The sequence below is a fragment of the Thermobia domestica genome, chromosome 8, assembly GCF_964235325.1.
Source record: "Thermobia domestica chromosome 8, izTheDome1.hap1.1, whole genome shotgun sequence".
In the NCBI taxonomy this organism is placed as follows: domain Eukaryota; kingdom Metazoa; phylum Arthropoda; class Insecta; order Zygentoma; family Lepismatidae; genus Thermobia; species Thermobia domestica.
In genome coordinates, this window is record NC_137461.1 from 149733806 (window position 1) to 149753060 (window position 19255).

A 19255-nucleotide genomic window follows, 5' to 3' on the forward strand; every position below is an offset into this window, starting at 1 on the left:
CTAATTAATAATCATGTCCACACATTAAAATTATGTAATAAAAATGGTCTCCACTAGACTTTGATACAAAGTGGATGGTGGTGTAGGTGAGAACGGAATCTTGCTGCCTTTACTCACCAAGTTTCTCAATGGTACTATTTTACAGAGAGTAGGCGAAATTTGGAGAAGGGCAGGACGTTGAAATATCAATGATTCTTGTCTCCACTAAAGATAGAACATCGGCAATGCAGTTGCTAAATAAGCCCTTTACTGACTCTTTGAATTGTGAAGAAAAGATAATAAAATAACTCGCAGAAGACATTCCTGATGATGTAAATCTGGTATGAAGTGCAAATGCTCTTTCGGGTCAAGGACAAGCTCATTATCACCACTGATAATTAAGTTTTACTTCCCCTTCGGTCTGTTTATGTGACATCAATAGGAGACCATCTTTAGATCAAGACACATAACAAATTGTGAACAATCAGAACAAAAAATCAGGTAAGAGAAAATAATATTATTTATTAACATGTAGTTGTATATTCTTCTGTATTTTAAAATGTGTACGAGATTATCTTTAAATGACTTCAACGGAGTAGAAAAGTGATAATATTTTTTTTTAAAGTTTTACGTTTTGTAGGCATTAATTGTTGTAATGATTGTCTTCAATAGGTTGAGCTTTCAGATTCATTAAGAAGTTGGTTTACCAGAATTGCCTTATATGTTTATCATGTCGGTCTGTCCGTCCGGGAGACAAAATTCTCAAGAACTACCTGAACAATTATCACCAAACTTAGTTAGAATGTAGGTGGCCAAAAGTTAGTAACTCAATTCGTTCTTAGAACCAAACGAGAAGTGGAAGAAATTAAGCGTTTCCGGTTTTAACGTTGGTCACTATGGAGCAAAAATGGTAATATAGTGAAAAACTTTTTTTTTTTTTTTTTTTTTGCAATAGATAATCATCAAAGAACGCATTACATCTCCATTCTTAACTCTGCTAACACCGAAGGTAGCAGATATACTGTATAACTTCCGGTTTCAATATTCATCTAGATATGGGTCAATCCATTCAAAGTGGTCCAGAACAGGTTGCTCGCCCATCTCTGAAAATTATAAAATATTGAGTGTGAGGAACCTTATGTATGAAAAACTCAAAGCACTATTCACGTCGTAGGTACAAATGTTCCTGAATTGTGGCCATTTTTGTTGTCGGTTGAGTGCATTTGCGAGCGTGTACGAAGACTACAGTTGATCAGAATACACGAATCAGACAAACACCAAGCGAAAACGAATGTTCAGAGGAAAGACTGAGATATACGGAGAATATATACTCTTGCTTCTAAATAAATATGCTGGGCTGAAAACCAATACATGAAACCACAGAAAAGAAGAGAAAATTACACTTTAAAGGGACTGTATGTAGGAATGGCATAAGTTTTTAGCTGAATACTATTGCTTGTAAAAGTCTGCAGAAATATTCACAGCTATAATACTACTGGCACGGGAGTTCGAAAGTTGAGATTCGTGATTTTAATGCCATTTTTAGAGAGTAATATCCCAGGAGGGCAAAGTGCTAAAAATTGCTGCTTAGGCCTCAAAGTAATTCTGTGCGTGACTAAAATATTGCAAAGAAAAATCAGGACTGATATCACATGGAGAAAAAAAATAAGAACATAGTAAAAACGAGAAGGAAGCACGTGCATGACGATGATCGTAGCCCAGAAAAATATAAATGTTTGGATATTTTTCTCGCTATATCTCAAAAACTACGTATGGTTTAGCGCTTAGGCCTGCTTTCGTTTGCGTTCAGTTGTGCAAAAAATTACGAGCGGCGTTTATTCCGTCTTCCTAACTCCATGATCATTGCCACACCTATCTATTCTATATAACGCAACCTTGTGAACAAAAGAACTTCCGTAACTGGGATTCGTTTTCAATGACACTGCTGATACAATGGGTGCCTTATGGTACCGCGGTTTAATTAGGTGATGGATGTAGTTGGTGCAAGGGGAATCTAACCCCCTCTCCCATATAGAAGGGGCCAGTGGCGACGGGTGGACATTAAAAGTGGGCGGCAAGACATGATCTGAATACTAGTATATATCAATGTTAGTTTTCCTGTTTGCTTGTAACACTTTGTTTGACGAAAGGTTGTATTAACTATTAGGATACTGTCTTTTCCAGTTAAAATACGGTAGCTATATCGTGTTTCATATTTTATTAAGTAAATTGACAAGAGCAACGCATGTAGATACTAGCCCTTTGTACTCTTAAACAACGAAGGTGTAAGAAGAGTTTTGATTCCTTGCTCATGAACATCTTAAAATTCTGTCTGGAAAATTGTGTGATCAGGTTAGGGGCCTATTTAATAACAAATTTGCAAAACAAATAAATAGACAGGATAATATTAATCAAATAACCATAGTAATGAATAATGAGGCTTGTTTTGCAAAAGTTATATTGAAACTGGGAATTAATGAACAGCTTATATTTTTAATTCCACGCATGATATTATATGTGTTATTACTCTTAAAAAGACAGTGAATACTACAAGCATATGTTACGACATTTAAAGAAATATAATACTTTTGCAGCTTCCCGAAACATGTTCGTTGCCATTAGGTAGTTTTCACTTTCTTGGAATACATCAAAACTCAACAATAGTTAGAGGCACTCCACATTCCAGTTATATGAAATAATCGTAAAACCTAGAATTATGTTGAATTCACTAAATTTAATTGTATATACAAAATTCTATAAGTACACCCAGGGGTAAAAATGAATCTGAAATGTAGAGGGAAGGTAGGTAGCGGCATGACGTCAAGCCGTTGCGCCTGCCTATCTTTGCCTATTGTAATTTTTTTAGGAACTGAGAGACGCCGTACATATTTTTTCGAGATGGGGATGGCGTCCCCCTGCATTACCCCTGTGTACACTCCTAAACTCGTATATTATACTGCAAAACACTGGAAAAGGTAGAAGTTGTTTCTTATTATTCTTATTTTAATTAATATTCCTTACTGATCTCCTTCGTGGCTAAGCGGTTAGCGTACAAGCCTTTGGCGTGCAAGACCAGGGGGCGATTCCCGGCGGAAGCTCATGTGGTTCAGATTCCATGTTAATCATTAGGTCCACGTTTCATAGAGCCTCGCTGCTGAACGGAATGTTAAACTCAAAAAAAAATCGAATCAAAATATTCCTTACTATTAGAAAGAAGAAAAGACATTTTATGAACTGTCGATTTTTGTGCAATTAAAGAATAACTTGTGAAGGACTTTTTTTTTTTTTTTTTTTTTTTGCGAAATGTTATCTCAATTAGTTCCAAAGCGGCTGACTAACATATTGAACCCTTGTAAGAAGAAATCAAAGTACATTCGAATTGTGGCGCTCCTATAGGTTAATTTTGAACCATTTTTCGGGGCAATTAAAACGCAATTCTTGTACCTTTCTTAACTCCACAGGAAGACAACCAATACGTACTCACGGAACGGCAAATATTTTATGGTACCATTTTTATTCTATGAAATAATAATACATACAATTCTTTATATTTCCAAATGAAACTATATACATTAATGGGTCATTTTAAAAAAAGTGAGGGGGCAAGTGTCTTCCTTTGCCCCTCTAATCGCCGCCCATGGAAGGGGCAAAGATCATGAAGCTAGAAAGCCGGAATAAACGCCACTAGTAAGCTTTTGCACAACTAAACGCAAAAGAAGGCGGACCTAATTGCTGAACCATGCGTTGTTTTTGAAATCTAATATGAAAAATATCCAAAAATACCCAAAATAGTAATTTTTTCCTGGCTACAACCATAGTCATGCACGTTCTTTCTTCGCGTTTTTATCAGTCCTCACTTTTTCTCCATGTATATATCAGTCCTGAGTTTTTCTTTTTCTTTTCTTTTTTTTCAATAGTTTAGTCACATACAGAATTACTTTCTGGCCTGAGCAGCAAATTTTAGCACTTTACCCTTCTGAGATATTACACTTCAAAAAAGGCATCAAAACCACAAACCTCAATTTTCGGACCCTCATAAATGTACGGTACCAATTGTATCATAGCTGTGGTTATTTCTAAAGACTTTTTATATACAATAGTATTCAGCACAAAACGTATGAACCCCCACTTTATGCCATTTCAACATACAGCCCCTTTAAATGTGTAGTTTTCTGTACTTTTTCTGTTGATTTCACGTGCTGGTTTGTAACTCTCCATATTTATTTAGAACCAAGAGTATATATTCTTGTTACCTCAGTCTCTCCTCTAACCATTCGTTTTGGTTTGATGCTAGTGTGATTCGTACGTCCTGAACAACTGCAGTTTTCGTACATGCTTGCAAATGCAAAAATTGGCAATCCACCGACAACAAAGATGGTTGCCATTCAGGAACACTTGTACACACGACAACGTGAATAGTGTTATTGATCTCATGCACAAGTTTCATTACACTTATTTTTTATATATATATATATATATATATATATATATATATATATATATATATATATATATATATATATATATATATATATATATATATATATATATATATATATATATATATAATTTTCGAGGTGGTTGAGCAATCACTTTCACCATTTTTGTACCACTTCAGATGGATTGACCCATAAGGCCTAAACAATAAGAGATAGCAAGAAACAAATTTTATACCTTTCTAAGAATAGCTATCATTTTTGTTCATCATCAAACCAGAAATAGCAAAAATCAAGTAGCTACTTTCTTTCTTTCTTTTTTTTTTTTTTTTTTTTTTTAATCGTTAATCGTTATAGAGTAAAAATGGTAACAGATAGCAAGAAGCGGTTTCCAACGATGGAATAAACGTTCCAAGAATATATTCTATATCCACTCTAATCTCTCCTTTAATACTGCAAGTGGCAAAAAATAAATAATATAAAACAAACAGCTAACTCCTGTTTTAATGATAATTGCTATCGGTAATATTGAAGAAAAAGTGGTTTCCTACGATCAATTGAGCGTCCAAGAAAAGTATAAATTATTTCTATCCTAAAGCATTTACTAAAACTGAAAGCGGTAGAAGTCCACTATGACTTCCGGTTTGAATATTGATTTTGATTGACATAGAGCAAAAACGGTTTCATGCTATAGCGTTCTAATAATTTGTATAATCTCCTCTCGTAACTCTCTGTTGAAACAGAAGTAGTAGAAATCAACCACTTCCGGTTTTATTATGGATCATTGTAGAGTGAAAGCAGTAAGATAGCGAAAAGCAGTGTTCTACAATTAATTAAGCTATCTAAAATACATTCCATTTCTACCCTAATTCCTCTATTACAACCAGAAGTGCCAGTAATCAACCACTTTCAGTTCTAACGGTAATCTCTATAGGGTAAAATCTGTAATAATTAGTGAGAAGTTGTTTTCTGTAATCAATTAAGCACCTGAAGAATATATTATATCTCCAGTCAAATCTCTCTACTGAAGCCAAATGTAGTAGAAATGCACTACTCCTTCCGGTTTCAATATTAATCCAAAAATATTTATCTGGTGTACACATGACGCTGGTATTTATTAATATGGAAGAACAGAAAATCAATTTAACCTCTAGGGGCCTGCCAGGGATTCAACAAAATCGTAGACTCTCATGTTGGGTTCTCTGGTGAGTCCCCTAACTATCAAAGAGTCATGATTCATACAACATTAGAAAACTTATACACCACAGATTCCAACGAGATAACATTCCTGCAATTTGCCATTATATTCGTAGAAGAAGAGGAAACAGAAAAAACATAAACTAATATGAACAAATTGACAATGCAGAGCCTGGCAACACTTGCAGTCACCCTACGATGGTAAAATGATACTAATGTGTAAGCCGGACACCTCTGAAAATATTATTTTTTAAAAAATGGTAGCCATTCCTGCAACAAAATACAAATTTTTATGGAAGACCACAAAAGGGGAGAAATGATCCCCAAACCTGATGGAAAAATATGTGATGAAAAATTAAAAAAATCTAGTTTCACCCTCCCCCTCGGGCGTGGTGCCCACCACATACATAAAATGCATACTGGCGGATAGTTTCATCGCTCAGGAATACATTGATATCAAATCATCTTTCTAACTCAATTACGGGCTGAGCTATTGATGTTTGTCGTAAACATAAATGTAATTCAAGTAAGAAAACTGAAACTCCAAAAATTGACCAACTTTACCCCTCCCTACTTCCCCATATAAGCAATAAGTATAAATACAGGATATTACCATGCCTCGTGTACCAATTTTTATGAGTGTACCCCTAAAGAGGGAATGCCCCCCCCAAAAAAAAACTCTTTAAAAAAAACACGATCTTTACCCTCCTCTCCACCATCGCGGTACCTACCAGATACATCAAATGCATACTGACGGAAAGCTTCATTCCTCAAAAATATATTGCTACAAAATCATCTTTGTATCTTAATCAGGAGTTGAGCTATTGAGGTTTAAAGCCCCGACGCAGCAATTGGGACAATGGGCGTTTAAAGGTTAAAGGGCCACCCGACGCAATGTCGACTCCCTATTTTCTTGATCAGTAAGTACCAGGGTAGCTATGAGTATGTATAGAAGCGGTAGACTCTGTAGGTCACGAATACGTTGTATTCGATGTCGCAAAGTGAGGTGTGTTCTAACAGGAGTCGAAAAATCAATCGACGGTTCTGACAGTGTTGTAGTCACTTCTCGGATCACCGTGCGCCATTGTAGAGGTTTCCGGTGGAGATCTTTGGGTCTAGCCTCAACTCTTGACTCTACTGTGATATTCTGTGCCGCATACTACCCATGAAGCCACAGAGATCCAGCGGGACTCTCACAAGGAGTGACGAGAAACAGCTCAAAATCACGGACTGTTTACTTGTGGGGGCGCGTATCGCTGGTGACCGACAGGCCACTCGAGCATTATGGTATGGGGACAACGAAATGACACGCTAGTTTCCGAATATTCAAACCAAGGTGTCACATTTGAAATTGTTCCAGTGCCAGAGCTCAAAACTGGCAGACCCTGCTGATCGCCCTCATCTATTTCGACCCATGCATCAGCTGAGCTTGGTTTGTCTCCAGTTGGAGATTATTCATGGGTTTGGTTGTGATATCCAGCAGGGCCGTAGCTAAGAATGTTTTATGGAGGAAGCACAGTTGAATTTGTTCCCTGACACACACACTCACACACAAACCACGATCAGCTGACGCATGGGTCTAAATAGCCGAGAGCGATCAGAAGTGTCTGGTTGTTTTAGGCCTGGCATTGGAACAACTTCAAGTACGACATCGGGATTTGTATATTCGGAAACAAAAGTGTCTGCATATTCTCTCCATACCCACATTGCAAGGAGGATCCGTCGGTCACAGGATATACGAACCCTACAATTCGTGTTTTTGGGCTAGTTCTCGTCACTTTTTATGAGGATCCTGCTGAATCTCGATTCATTGGTAGTGTGTAGAATAGAATTACGCAGCAGCGTCAGGAGATAAGGATAAACCCATAGATTTCTACGGAAAGCCGCTCCAGTGGTGCGCTGACTCGAGACAAGACGGTCGGGGCCGTCGATCAGTTTTTCGACTCCTGTTCAAAGACACCTCACTTTGCGAGATCGAGAGCAACGTATTCGTGACCTACAGAGCCTACTGGTTCTCTACATACTCATATTGATTCTAGTACTTACCGATCAAAAAAGTAGAGAGTTACAAGAGATGCCTTTTAGTGTTTGTTTGCATTCGAGACAATGCATAACGGAGTCTACTGTTATCGTGCGCTCTAAACAATGACCTTAGCTTAAATATGTTGTATTTGTCACAAACAATGATGCAAGATTACTCCTCACATATAGGAAGTTTCCACCACATTATCTAGTCTCCACACTATTAGAGAGCTAGATTACAGAACTACTGCAAAAGGTCGAGTTAACGAGATAAAACACAGATGAGTACAATTCTTTGGTTTGGGTATAAAACCTCGCGGCCAGAACCTCGCGGACCAAAACCTCGCCTGACGAAAACCTCGCCTCCCAAAACCTTGCGGCCCAAAATCTCGCCGGGCCGAAATCTCGCCTGGCCAAAACCTCGCCGCCCAAAACCTCGCGGGACAAAATCTCACCTGGCCAAAACCTCGCCGCCCAAACCGTCGCGGGCCAAAATCTTGCGGGGCCAAAACCTTGCCTTGCCAAAACCTCGTCTTCCAAAACCTCGCGCCCCATAATAACGCAATACCCAAAATCTCGCCTGATCAAAACCTCGTTGTAACGATCTCGCGACACAGAATCCCGCCTGGTCTAAATTACGCGAGACGTAGTGTCGCCTGGGAAGAAATGTCGTCAGGATAAAACCTCATCAAGACGATTTCTTCAATGTAAAACGTTCTATATATTACTATATGTATGTATTTAGTAATAACAGATAATCACATTAAAATAATGACAAGAAAAATTCTAATGCATGCTTTGGATATATATATATATATATATATATATATATATATATATATATATATATATATATATAATTAAATGACTATGTTTGTTACATTATACCTCTTGAGCCATCCTACCGATCTCAATCAAATTTTCAACATAGATGAAGTTCGATCCTAGGATGTCTTTTATAATTTCACTTTGTCGGCACAACAAAAGGGAGGGCGAGGGGGATATATATATATATACGGAGCCGTAGCTAGAGATTTCGGCGCCCGGGGCGAAGTAGAATTCGGCGACCCTACTTTCACCACACCAAGCTCTTCCTTCCTTTTTTTTCTTTTTACTTATAGGAAAAACGGCAGATATTGTTATACTACACCGAATTTTTATTAAGCTGCAGGCGAGATTTTGGCCCACGAGGTTTTGGCGGCGAGGTTTGGCCACGCGATGTTTTGGGTGACGAAGTTTTGGCCCGGCGAGGTTTTGGCAAAACGAGGTTTTAACCCGGCGAGATTTTGTCCCGCGAGGTTTTGGGCGGCGAGGTTTTGGCCACGCTAGATTTTGGCCCGGCGAGATTTTGTCCCGCGAGGTTTTGGCCACGTGAGATTTTGAGCGGGGAGGTTTTGGCCACGCGAGATTTTGGGCGGCGAGGTTTTGGGCGGCGGTTTCGGCCGCGAGATTTTGTCCGTATCCCAAATTCTATGACACTCTGTTGTTTATTACTGATATTTATTCACATTCCAGAGTAGTTGATCTCACTTCAGAAATGTACCGAGAAATTCCAAAAGATTTGGAGCATTACTGTTAGAGTATCTCGTTTTTACATTTCGATTGTTCCAAAGATGAGAATTCTGTCGATTCCGCGTTTATGACTGTGTTTGTACTGATCTGCTGTATTAGTGGAAATAGGTGGAGATGTCGTCGTGGTCAAAAACTTGATACCGGGCAATTTTACACTACAATTTTGCATCTGACTTAAATGTTGATCAGTGTTAAGAGAAATGATCCCTTGTTGAAGAAGATTATAATCATCGTACAATGACATTTAAGTGGTATCGAGAGTTTAAAAAAGGAAATTTCAGCTTTGAGGACGCTCCAAGGTGAGGTCGGCCATTTTTATCAGTAAGTGAACAAAACATTTCTGCAGTAACGAAAATGTATGAGACAGATAGACGGATTACATACCATCAAATAAAGGCATGCTTGGGCATTAACGCACCAGCAGTTCATGCTATTCTCCACGTTCACCTTTGAGTTAGAAAGCTTTGTACCCTTTGCATACCATGTGACTTGACCGACGAGCAGATAGCACACCGTGTTTCATGGTGCCGTGAACTGTTGAAGAGAAATAAATGGAAAATCTTCCTCTGTGAGCAGTATTGTGAGAGGTGACGAAACTTGGCTCTATTACTATGACATCCCGACCAAGGCTCTAGACAAAGTGTGGTTGTTCGAAGATGGGGAGACGCCCGTGGCTGTTCAAAAGTCCACATCAGTGAAGATAAAGGATGGACATATGGTTCCTTCACCTCCATAACGCCCCAGCGCACCGTTCAAAATTTGCTCCGAATATTTGGTAAGCACTAGACTGAAACTGTTAGAGCACCCTCCGTACAGTTCCGATTTCGCTTCCTGTGACTTCTCGCTGTTCCCCCATGTGAAGACCAGATTGAAAGGAAGACGGTTTACAAGCGATGACGCCGGAAGATGAGAGAGTTTCTTCGGCAACTGGTTTCGAAGAACAGAAAAACGTGTAATGTATGGTGGAAAGTACTTTGAAAAAGTATAAGAAATAAGTTCATATTGCAGAACTTTCCTACTACCCTTTGTACTTGTTCTTTGACATTTTGTTACTACTTCTGTTTCAGTATTTCTTAGGTATTATTTGTTTTATACTATAAGTTACCCAGGTATATTATATTTGCCGTGTTTCTAAAGTTACATTGGTGTTTGTTTTAATTTGATAGTCCTTATATAAGCAGCATTTGCCGACTATTGACAAAGAGCGTCGATTTCTCTGTATTTTTTTGGGGGGTGGGGCACTCAGATGCAGAAGTTATATATATGAGGATGTTAAGACAAATTGCATTCAAATTATGCCAAATATTGTATATTCATAAATACACTATTGGGACCACATGAACTTTGATTTGGCCCGGGTCCTCTGCCCCCCCCCCAGGAGCGGCGCCCTTGCTATTGACCTTTTCGCGACTAGTTTTGCTGCTAGTAGAGATGCTGACTAGTCGAGTCAAGATTTTCCTGACAAAATTCGAGTCGAAACACAGCTGTTCCAATAGAAAAATATACATTTTTTCGAGTCGAGACATCACTTTTACAGCACATTTTCGAGACGAGACAGGCACAAATCTTGTCTCGTGCACATCTGTAGCTGCTAGCGTATCCACTAACACATTTTCTTAAATAAATCTTTTAGTTTAACGTCCCACGATTATGTCCTTTAGACTGAGGAAAACGGATGATTAAGGCAAGTGAATGATGATGGAAGAATTGGTGAAATGAGACGTGGAAGGAAACGGGAGTACCCCGAGAAAACCCACAGACATGATGTTGTTCACACCAAACTTACTTGGTCAGGAATCGAAACAGAAATGCCATGCACCAGAGGTCAGCACTATCTCAATGATGCACCAGGCCTCCAACACTAATTAATCAATCAATGAAAAAGGAGTTATACTGTTTTTTCCTGATTGAAATCGTGAAGAAGAATATTAGATTTTATTTAATATTATGTTTTCTATACGGTAGTTGCTTTTAGCTTTAGTTTAATTAACACAATTTAATTAGTACAAAGGACGATGCAGTATTGTATTTACAAGTAGAATAATATTACAATGTTGTGGATTCTAAAATAATATCAAAATGACATAGTATTGACCTCGTCATTTCACCCGAACGTGTTCAGTAAACTGTTGCAATTAATGTCAACGGTCAAAGATAACTAGTTGATTACTGAAATGACACTTTTCGTTGTTAAAAATTATTCAAATTTGCATATAGTTTTAAAAATATAGCAATTTTACGTTTGGAAACATAAAACACATAATCCATACTTTTGCTATATAAAAGATTGCAAGCAATATAGTATTAGCTTTTCGAATGTATGTTTCTTCATGTATATTGATTGTCCAGCGTAGTTTGTTGCTTAATGGAACTATTTGCTTTGCATCATTAGTTATGAAGCTATCAAAAGGAACTGATAGCTAAGCAAAATGTTTAAATGAAACTCTCAATTAAAAATTAAAAAGGCAAATCGCAATGCGTTGTATAATATTTTGACATTATTTTCTTGTTTGAATGTGTTGAGTACCTGCGTAATCCTACTTCTCACTGATATACGCGAAAAATTATCCTGTTTTCTCTTTGAAGTAAACAGGAATTTTAATCGCTTCATTTTATTGATTCTTTCCTCAAGTCTACTTAATGTCTCCTTCTCCACTGTGAACTATTACATGTGCATTCTGGCATGGAATTATGACCTATGTCAATGACATACTGCTCAAATGCAACAGTACATATGACAACTTATCAGGAGAATGAAACCTTATTGAGCCCTAGAAAGATTGGAAAACCAGCAAGCTTACATTTAAAAGTCGGAGATTACTAAAATTATTAATAATAACCTACAGTCATACCTGGGAAATCAACATTGCCATAGACATTTGGATGCACTTTCCATATGAAGGAAGCCACTAGAGAAACACTACACAAGAAAAGGTCAATGCGCGAGTACGTACTGGATCGAGTAGAAAAGTAAATATGAATACCATCATTAACGATGAACATCTAATCAAAGAATTCTGAATCTTTACCCACGATCACCAGTTTGGATTGATCCTTATAGACGTTAGTACAGCATTAGGTTCCTGTTAATTAATATTGGTGACTCTAGTTGATTGTAAAGCTGTGTCAAAGGAGTTGTTGAGAAAATATTCAGCACGAGAAATGTATAACAAAGAGATATTGATCAGTTGAAGAAAGAAAGCTCACATCGCAAACTGCTTGCAATACACTTAGAATCAAGGTCACCGAATACAATGTTACCTTCACCGCCAGCAGCGTGACCATCAGTGTGCTTATCAAACTTGTAATTTGTATAATGTGTTAAAACAAATGACTGTATTGCATGAAAATAAGTCACCTGTAAATACAAACAACGGGTAATGAGTGATCATATACCAACTATTTCAATTCCGAAAACAGACTACTCGACTCGTGAAATTCCACTGTAGAAGCGCCATAATTCCAAAAACAATATTACAGATGAACGTCTCCACGTGAGTCAATTACATCCCATTCATGACAGTATTTATCATTTTGTTCTCCAAAAGTTCGATTTCAGTGAAATCGAAGGTGATTTGCGAGCTGGTGGAGATTTTGATTTTCCCTAAGAGAGAGAATAAAGACATCAAATCGACATCGAATATGCTGGCTTGACTTGATACTAGCAATATATGGCAAGTGACGATGCTGTGACATCTGAGACCATCGTTACAAACACCAGGTGTTTTGGAACTTTAAGTATATAATGTGATAACTCTGGCTTTCAGTTCAGCGCTTAGATACAGGGAGTTTAGTTCCCATGAAAATGTCAGATGTGTGGTCAGCCAAAGATTTTGAGCAACATCGGCCACCAGACGCAAACTGAATTGAAAGCGACATTGCAATGATCTCTTTTAGATGATGTTATGATCTGCAGCGGAAATATTTTCGACAAGCATAAATTTTTAAACACATTTTTCTGTTTGGTAGTCTAGACACTCCCTACAGCAAGCATTATGACTACCCTGACAGTTGACGCAAGATGCCCTGGTCGCTGTACAAAAATCGGCCATGATTTCCCTGGCCACAATTCACACAAATAGCAACAGGCGTGTTATACGACGTGCTGGTAAGCCCGAAATTCTTACTCTTAAAGAAAAATTAAAAACTAGGAACGTAGGGTCAGACTTCATTTCTAAGTAAAAAATACCTAACCTTTAGAAATCCTGGAAGCATTGGAAAGCACAAAGTAGGATTCAATGGCTGACTTGGAAGCAGTAGTTCAAATTTAGTTTCCTCACAAATAACGTTCAGTAACTATCAATCTGAAATTTCTCCGTGGTTGACATTCTGTACACCTTGTAGTTCTACGATGGTGTGAAGTAGTCCAATGTGGTCTAATTTAAGTAGCTTTCCACTTCGCTTTTCATTTAGCATTTCCATCAACAATCTATCATTTCAAAGTTTTCTAATGTCTCTACCTTGTCCGGTAGTACATGTAATTACCAAGGTACTTCACTAATTACAGAATAATCTTTTAGACACACTTTTATATTTAGACTCGCTATTAGTACTTTCACTTGGGGTTTTAATAGGTATCAAAACACTACGGAGGAGTTGCAAGCCTTTTTCCCACGAAATGTTGTTAATCCCAAATTTCGTGGAATATGAGTCGCAGCGAGTGATGCCTAACATAATTTAACACCTCATAGTGAAACAGATAAGCACAAACTTTTGCTATTTTTTGAATCAGACGTTACGTATTGCACTGTGAAGTTCAGTAAATTTCCAAACACTACACTATGTTTCACACTTTCATTTCGATAAAGGCAAAAATGCAGCTGAGATCCGTAAGGAAATTGATGCTGTTTATGTGCAAGAAAGGTTATCAAAAGCAACTTTCTAATATATGGTTCTGTGCAAGATATTTTATCAGAAGCAACTTTCTAACATATGATTCTGTCCATTTCGTATTAGAAATGTTCATGTCTAAGTTGCTTCTCATCATGGGTGACTGATCTAAAAAGTAGATGATATTCTGGGTAAAGTCGTGCAAGACCGCCATGATATCGCCAATGACCTAAACATCCATCACCAAGCAGTGTTAAACTACTTGGAGAAAGCGGGCTACGAAGAGAAGTTCGACGTTCGGGTGGCGTATAACTCAAAAAATTAACTCGATTGAATTTCTATCTGTGAACCAAAACTTAACCAACTCTAGCAATTTCTCAAGTAGCTCGAATAGTAAAAAGTGGATAACTTATGACAACAATGTTAGGAAAATATCTTGTTTGAAGTGAGCAGAAATTCTACAGTTTGTGACAAGGTCGACACTGTCGCCCAAGGAGATTATCCTGTACATTTGTTGCGATTGGAAGGGCATTGTGCATCACGAACTGCTGCAGTCGGTCAGGAGGATGACTTGAGATCTGTCAACAGCTAGCGCGAGTGCATCTAGCAATTAAAAATATATGACTGAAATTTGCCATCAGAAAGGGTCTCGTATCTCACGGTGACAACGTCACATCTTCATCTTTAGCAACCCATCAGAAATTTGGCTAGGAGTTTATAATGTAAATTCCGGAGCTTGTACCGTCAAACCGTCATGTATTTCTATATCTGCAGAACGTCTTGAATGGTGCTAAGTTAGCTTCAAAATTTGTCTGTGAAAACCACCTGCCACAATTTTCAAAACTGAAACATTAATGTTCTATACGTTGGAATTATGGTACTGCCGGGAAAATGGCAAAAGATCATAAGGGAACATAATGTACATGTGGTTTCATAATGTTGTTTTCAAATAAAAAATGTTCTCTTAATTTTGACCTCTAATGCTCAATATTCTTTTTAAACAACCTGATATTTAAATAATAAAATTAATAACATTTAAACGTACTATAAGTCAGTATTTTATAATATGTATCTACAGTTAACGAATTGTATACAATAATTATTAAATCTTACTTTCATAACCTAACCTATCAAGATAAGACATTTTTCACAATTTTAAAGTACAAAGATAAGTCATAATTCTTGCAATATTTATATAACCCAAAGAGCAGGCGCGCGTATACATTGTGATCGGCCATAAGTACAAGTTCAAACAGGTCCAAGAAGTAGTGTGACAAGCGGACTATTTAATACGGAGGCTACCGATCCGTCAGTGTTCCAGTTTTTAATAGCAGTGATGATAGTGTTCAATTACGTATGATAATTATGTGAACTGTTACCGAATGAGTTAGATCATTTGTCATGCTTAATGCTGTGACAGAAATCTAGAACATTTGACATGCAAAAGAGGAATACACAGTGAACCATAGCATACCAATTTGTTGCTTCTAAATATTCCTTGCAGGATGTGAAAATGTTGAAAATCAGTCAAAGTCTAGCCGTCCCAGGACAAACGATTCGGACGTCATACAACACGCCATTGATGAAACTCAAACCATCAATACATAACAATTGTCAAACCAACTTAGTATGTCAGCCCATTGTAGTGTACAATCTTCACGAACTCGGGAAAACGATCCGGAGCTGCCACTTTGTGCCACGTTAGTTGATCCTAGGTCAAGCCCAGAGGAGACTGGATGTGAACAGACAACTGCAGCAACATCCACGTGATGTGCGTTTTCTGAACATCACATGTGACAGTAACTTAATATTTTCTCGAAATCCGAAAGTTCAAAAATAATGGTTAAGCATTATCCAACACTACAATCAGTTGCCAAATAAGGTTGTTTCAAGCATAATGTTTGTTTTGAGCTCTGTGTGTGAGGTGGAACTACGAGTGGATAATTCACTTTAAGTTCGTTCCTAACGTCGTGGCACGATCTTTATTTCGAAAAGTTGGAGCGGATTATGCTGCAATATGCTAAAAATATCCTGCACTTGAGAACTGAAAGCGCTCCCTGCTTCAACAGGATAATGCAGAACTATACTCGCTCGAGAGACGCCACAAAAATACAGGATTTCATGTCACTAAACTGAATGTCACCCTTGACATAGAGTACCTTTTCTCTTGATTGATACCTGTTTCTGTTGGTGACACACATTCTAAAATCACGATGTTTCACTAACTAGCAAAAGGTGAAAACAGTTGTGATTGACTTTTCGCCTCTAAGAACATGAAGTAGTATCGACGTAGAATTGAGGAACAGGAAGAGAGGTGGCCGTAGACAGCAAAACACGAGGGTCTCCAGTTTTCATGTTAACCTTCTTTCATTGTACTCTAACAAATACACATAAAATATTAAATACAGGAATTGGTTTCAAGACCAATAGATCTTTCTCAGTGAATGTGTTTTTCGAAATAATTTTTAAAAATACACTTTTTTTTAAAAAACATTCGAGATAACATTCGAGATATTTCATGTCTCGAATGCGTCGTTATTTGTTCCTGTTTGTCCATGTTTATCTAAGCCGAACTCAAACTAAAAACTAAAAGCTTTTACACTCATAGCGCTTAACGAGCTCTATCATTCCAAAGTAAAGTTTTGTTTGAGATCTGATCGTTGATTTATGTCAACAGGTAAAAATTCAAAGTCGTAATTCAAAGTTGAAGATTTTTCAACTTTTAAATTAGTTGATATTTTAAAATCACTCTTATGTTTATTTAATAAACAAATTTCATGAATGCTTCATCGTTGTCTTACTACGTATTAGCTATGGTATGTGTCTGTTAATTACCACTTGAAACGTTATTCTAATATCTATCAAATTGTTAAAACATTTACTCTAAGAGAATTGTATAATTTTATATATTTATAAATTAATTTTAAAACTTATATTAAGGTTTTTTCATCTAATAAATCATAACAGACAAAATCTGATAAAGACAATTGAAGAATGGGTTCAACAGATGACAACGAAGAGTTAACTAACTGTTCTGATCCCAACAATCATCGGAAAGATGAATTATCATTAGCAGATGCTTATGATGAATACTTCAAGAGGCCCGAAACCAAAGAAGTCCTAAAGCAACTGAGGGAATACGTTCTAGGTTAGTAACGTATGTATTTTCATAATACAAGTCACATAGTTAGTGTAATTGAGTATAGTAGAAGTGTGTAATATGTTTACTAAAACGATTCATTCATTAAAATTTATAAATGTGATTGCAGTAACCAATAATAGAAATTATATTTAAATACCGGATGCTAAATTCGCATACTTTCTCGTGTTAGTAACAGAATACAGGGAAGAATTCTTCAGTCACACCTATTGATGTGATGTACTTGGATGCTATGTCCGTACACTTAGAGAAACAACGTATGTGGCGTACGTAAAAATGTAGTTTGCATGTGTAAATTCTGTAATTTTTGGACTTAAATTACAGAAAACGTGTAACTAAAAAGCATACTTTCCGTATAAGTGTTCGGAATAAATGTACTTTCCGTACGAACTAAAGAACGGTACATAGGTCAGGATCACACATACAGATGGTCATATGTAACATATAGCTGACGTATGTAACACATGTATATGTATGTAATATACAGAAGACTGTTAGATGTCATACACCCTGCAACGGCATGATGTAACACCTAAGCTGGAAAAGTATGTAGTAAATGGATAACGTATGCTCCCTACTGATTTCCGTACTAAAGATAAGGATTCGATATATTTGTACAATATACCGCTGTCTGGATAATGGATTTTTCTCAGTTTAAATTCGTTTTCCAGAATGTCGGCTTCTTCCTGCACCCATCAGACAACGACACCACATATTTGTTGTACTAGCTGATGATAAACGACAGAATTGTTTAGCCTTACACGAAAGCTTGTTTACTAAAGGCACCTTGTAGCTTTCTAATAAAGCATGAGAGTAAATGAAGAGAAACAATCCACGTAGCGAAAATTGAAAATCTTAAATCGTCCCAGACTCTTAACACAGACGATGGGAACAAAATTCTTGATCTGAAATCGTCCGTGACGAAGACACAGCTAAAAGAATTCTCATCTTTCGAAACGTCCATAAGGTATACATTAAAACTATTAGAATTGTACCCAATCTCTGAGCTCTTCCTGATACTTGTGAGTGCATGAATACCATTTTTCGTATGACGACAATCTAAGGTCGGGTGTTAGCGAAATCAACAACCATGGTAGACAATATGTCAAACAAACTTCATTATCGTCTACAATGGGTCTTTAGTAACGACGTGCATACCAAGAGCATGTACAATAACGATTGTAAATCTAGGCTAGTGCAGATGAACGTTGCATGGGTGATGAATGAAATAATTCATATGAGTTGTATTATTTCGGTTAAGTCTATCATGAAGATAAGCTAATTGATAGTATTAAGCTTAAATATGAAGCCTACCATCGGGAGGAGTACAGAAAGAAGCAGTAGTAAAACGAATTCCGGGATAATAAACTTCCAAGATAAGCGAGAATATGAAAAAATACAATAGATCCTTAGTTTACTCTTATCCAATTATATTATAGTTTAAGGATAATCCTAACAGATCAATACTCAATCACACACATGCTTCTCCAATAAACCTCATTGAATCAGCAGCTAGAACAAAATATATGCAAAATAGAATGAGAAGACATCGCTCCAACCTGTTTTTCCTATATATCTATTTCATTTTTTCTCTCCTTCATTACTGAGAATAAAATGAAGCTGAAAGATATTGCCATAGACGCTTACTCAATGTGAGAGTAAGCAGTGGGATTTTGAACGCCGAAGTTTTGAAATAGACAAGGTTTCGTTCAGTGAGGTTCTGGCAAGGCGAGATTTCGTACCACGAGATTTTGGGCTGCGATATTTATCAGGCGATTTTTTGCCCGCAAGATCTTGGTCTAACGATGTTCAAGCCCTCAGAAATTGACTCTGTCAAGTTCTGGCTGTTAGGTTTTGTATTTATACTACTTTTTTATAGTACCATATACATAAATTTGACCTTTTAATGATCAGATTAACCATCTTGAGCTTCTAAATAAACCAGTTTAATATTGTGCAATCCCAGAGAGCACTTTGTTATTCTCTTCCTCATGCAGAAATGTTATAAAATTACTCAAAGGAAAAGCTACATATTGACCATGTTGTGTATTACATATAT

The 19255-nt window shown here is 37.1% G+C and overlaps 1 protein-coding gene across 2 annotated transcripts in view; it reads left to right on the forward strand.

Moving 5' to 3' along the window:
* The first annotated feature begins 322 nt into the window (after positions 1 to 322).
* Positions 323 to 19255, forward strand: part of LOC145693277 (clavesin-2-like) — a 47492-nt gene continuing 28559 nt past the window's right edge. Inside the window, exons 1-2 of one of the 2 annotated variants that reach the window (XM_081769121.1) lie at positions 323 to 480; positions 17004 to 17184. In XM_081769121.1, coding sequence (XP_081625247.1) covers positions 17031 to 17184 — 154 coding nt within the window. In that variant the 5' untranslated portion in view covers positions 323 to 480; positions 17004 to 17030. Of the gene's footprint in view, positions 481 to 16993; positions 17185 to 19255 lie in introns of those variants that run through there. The other variant, XM_081769122.1, reaches the window with a different exon arrangement.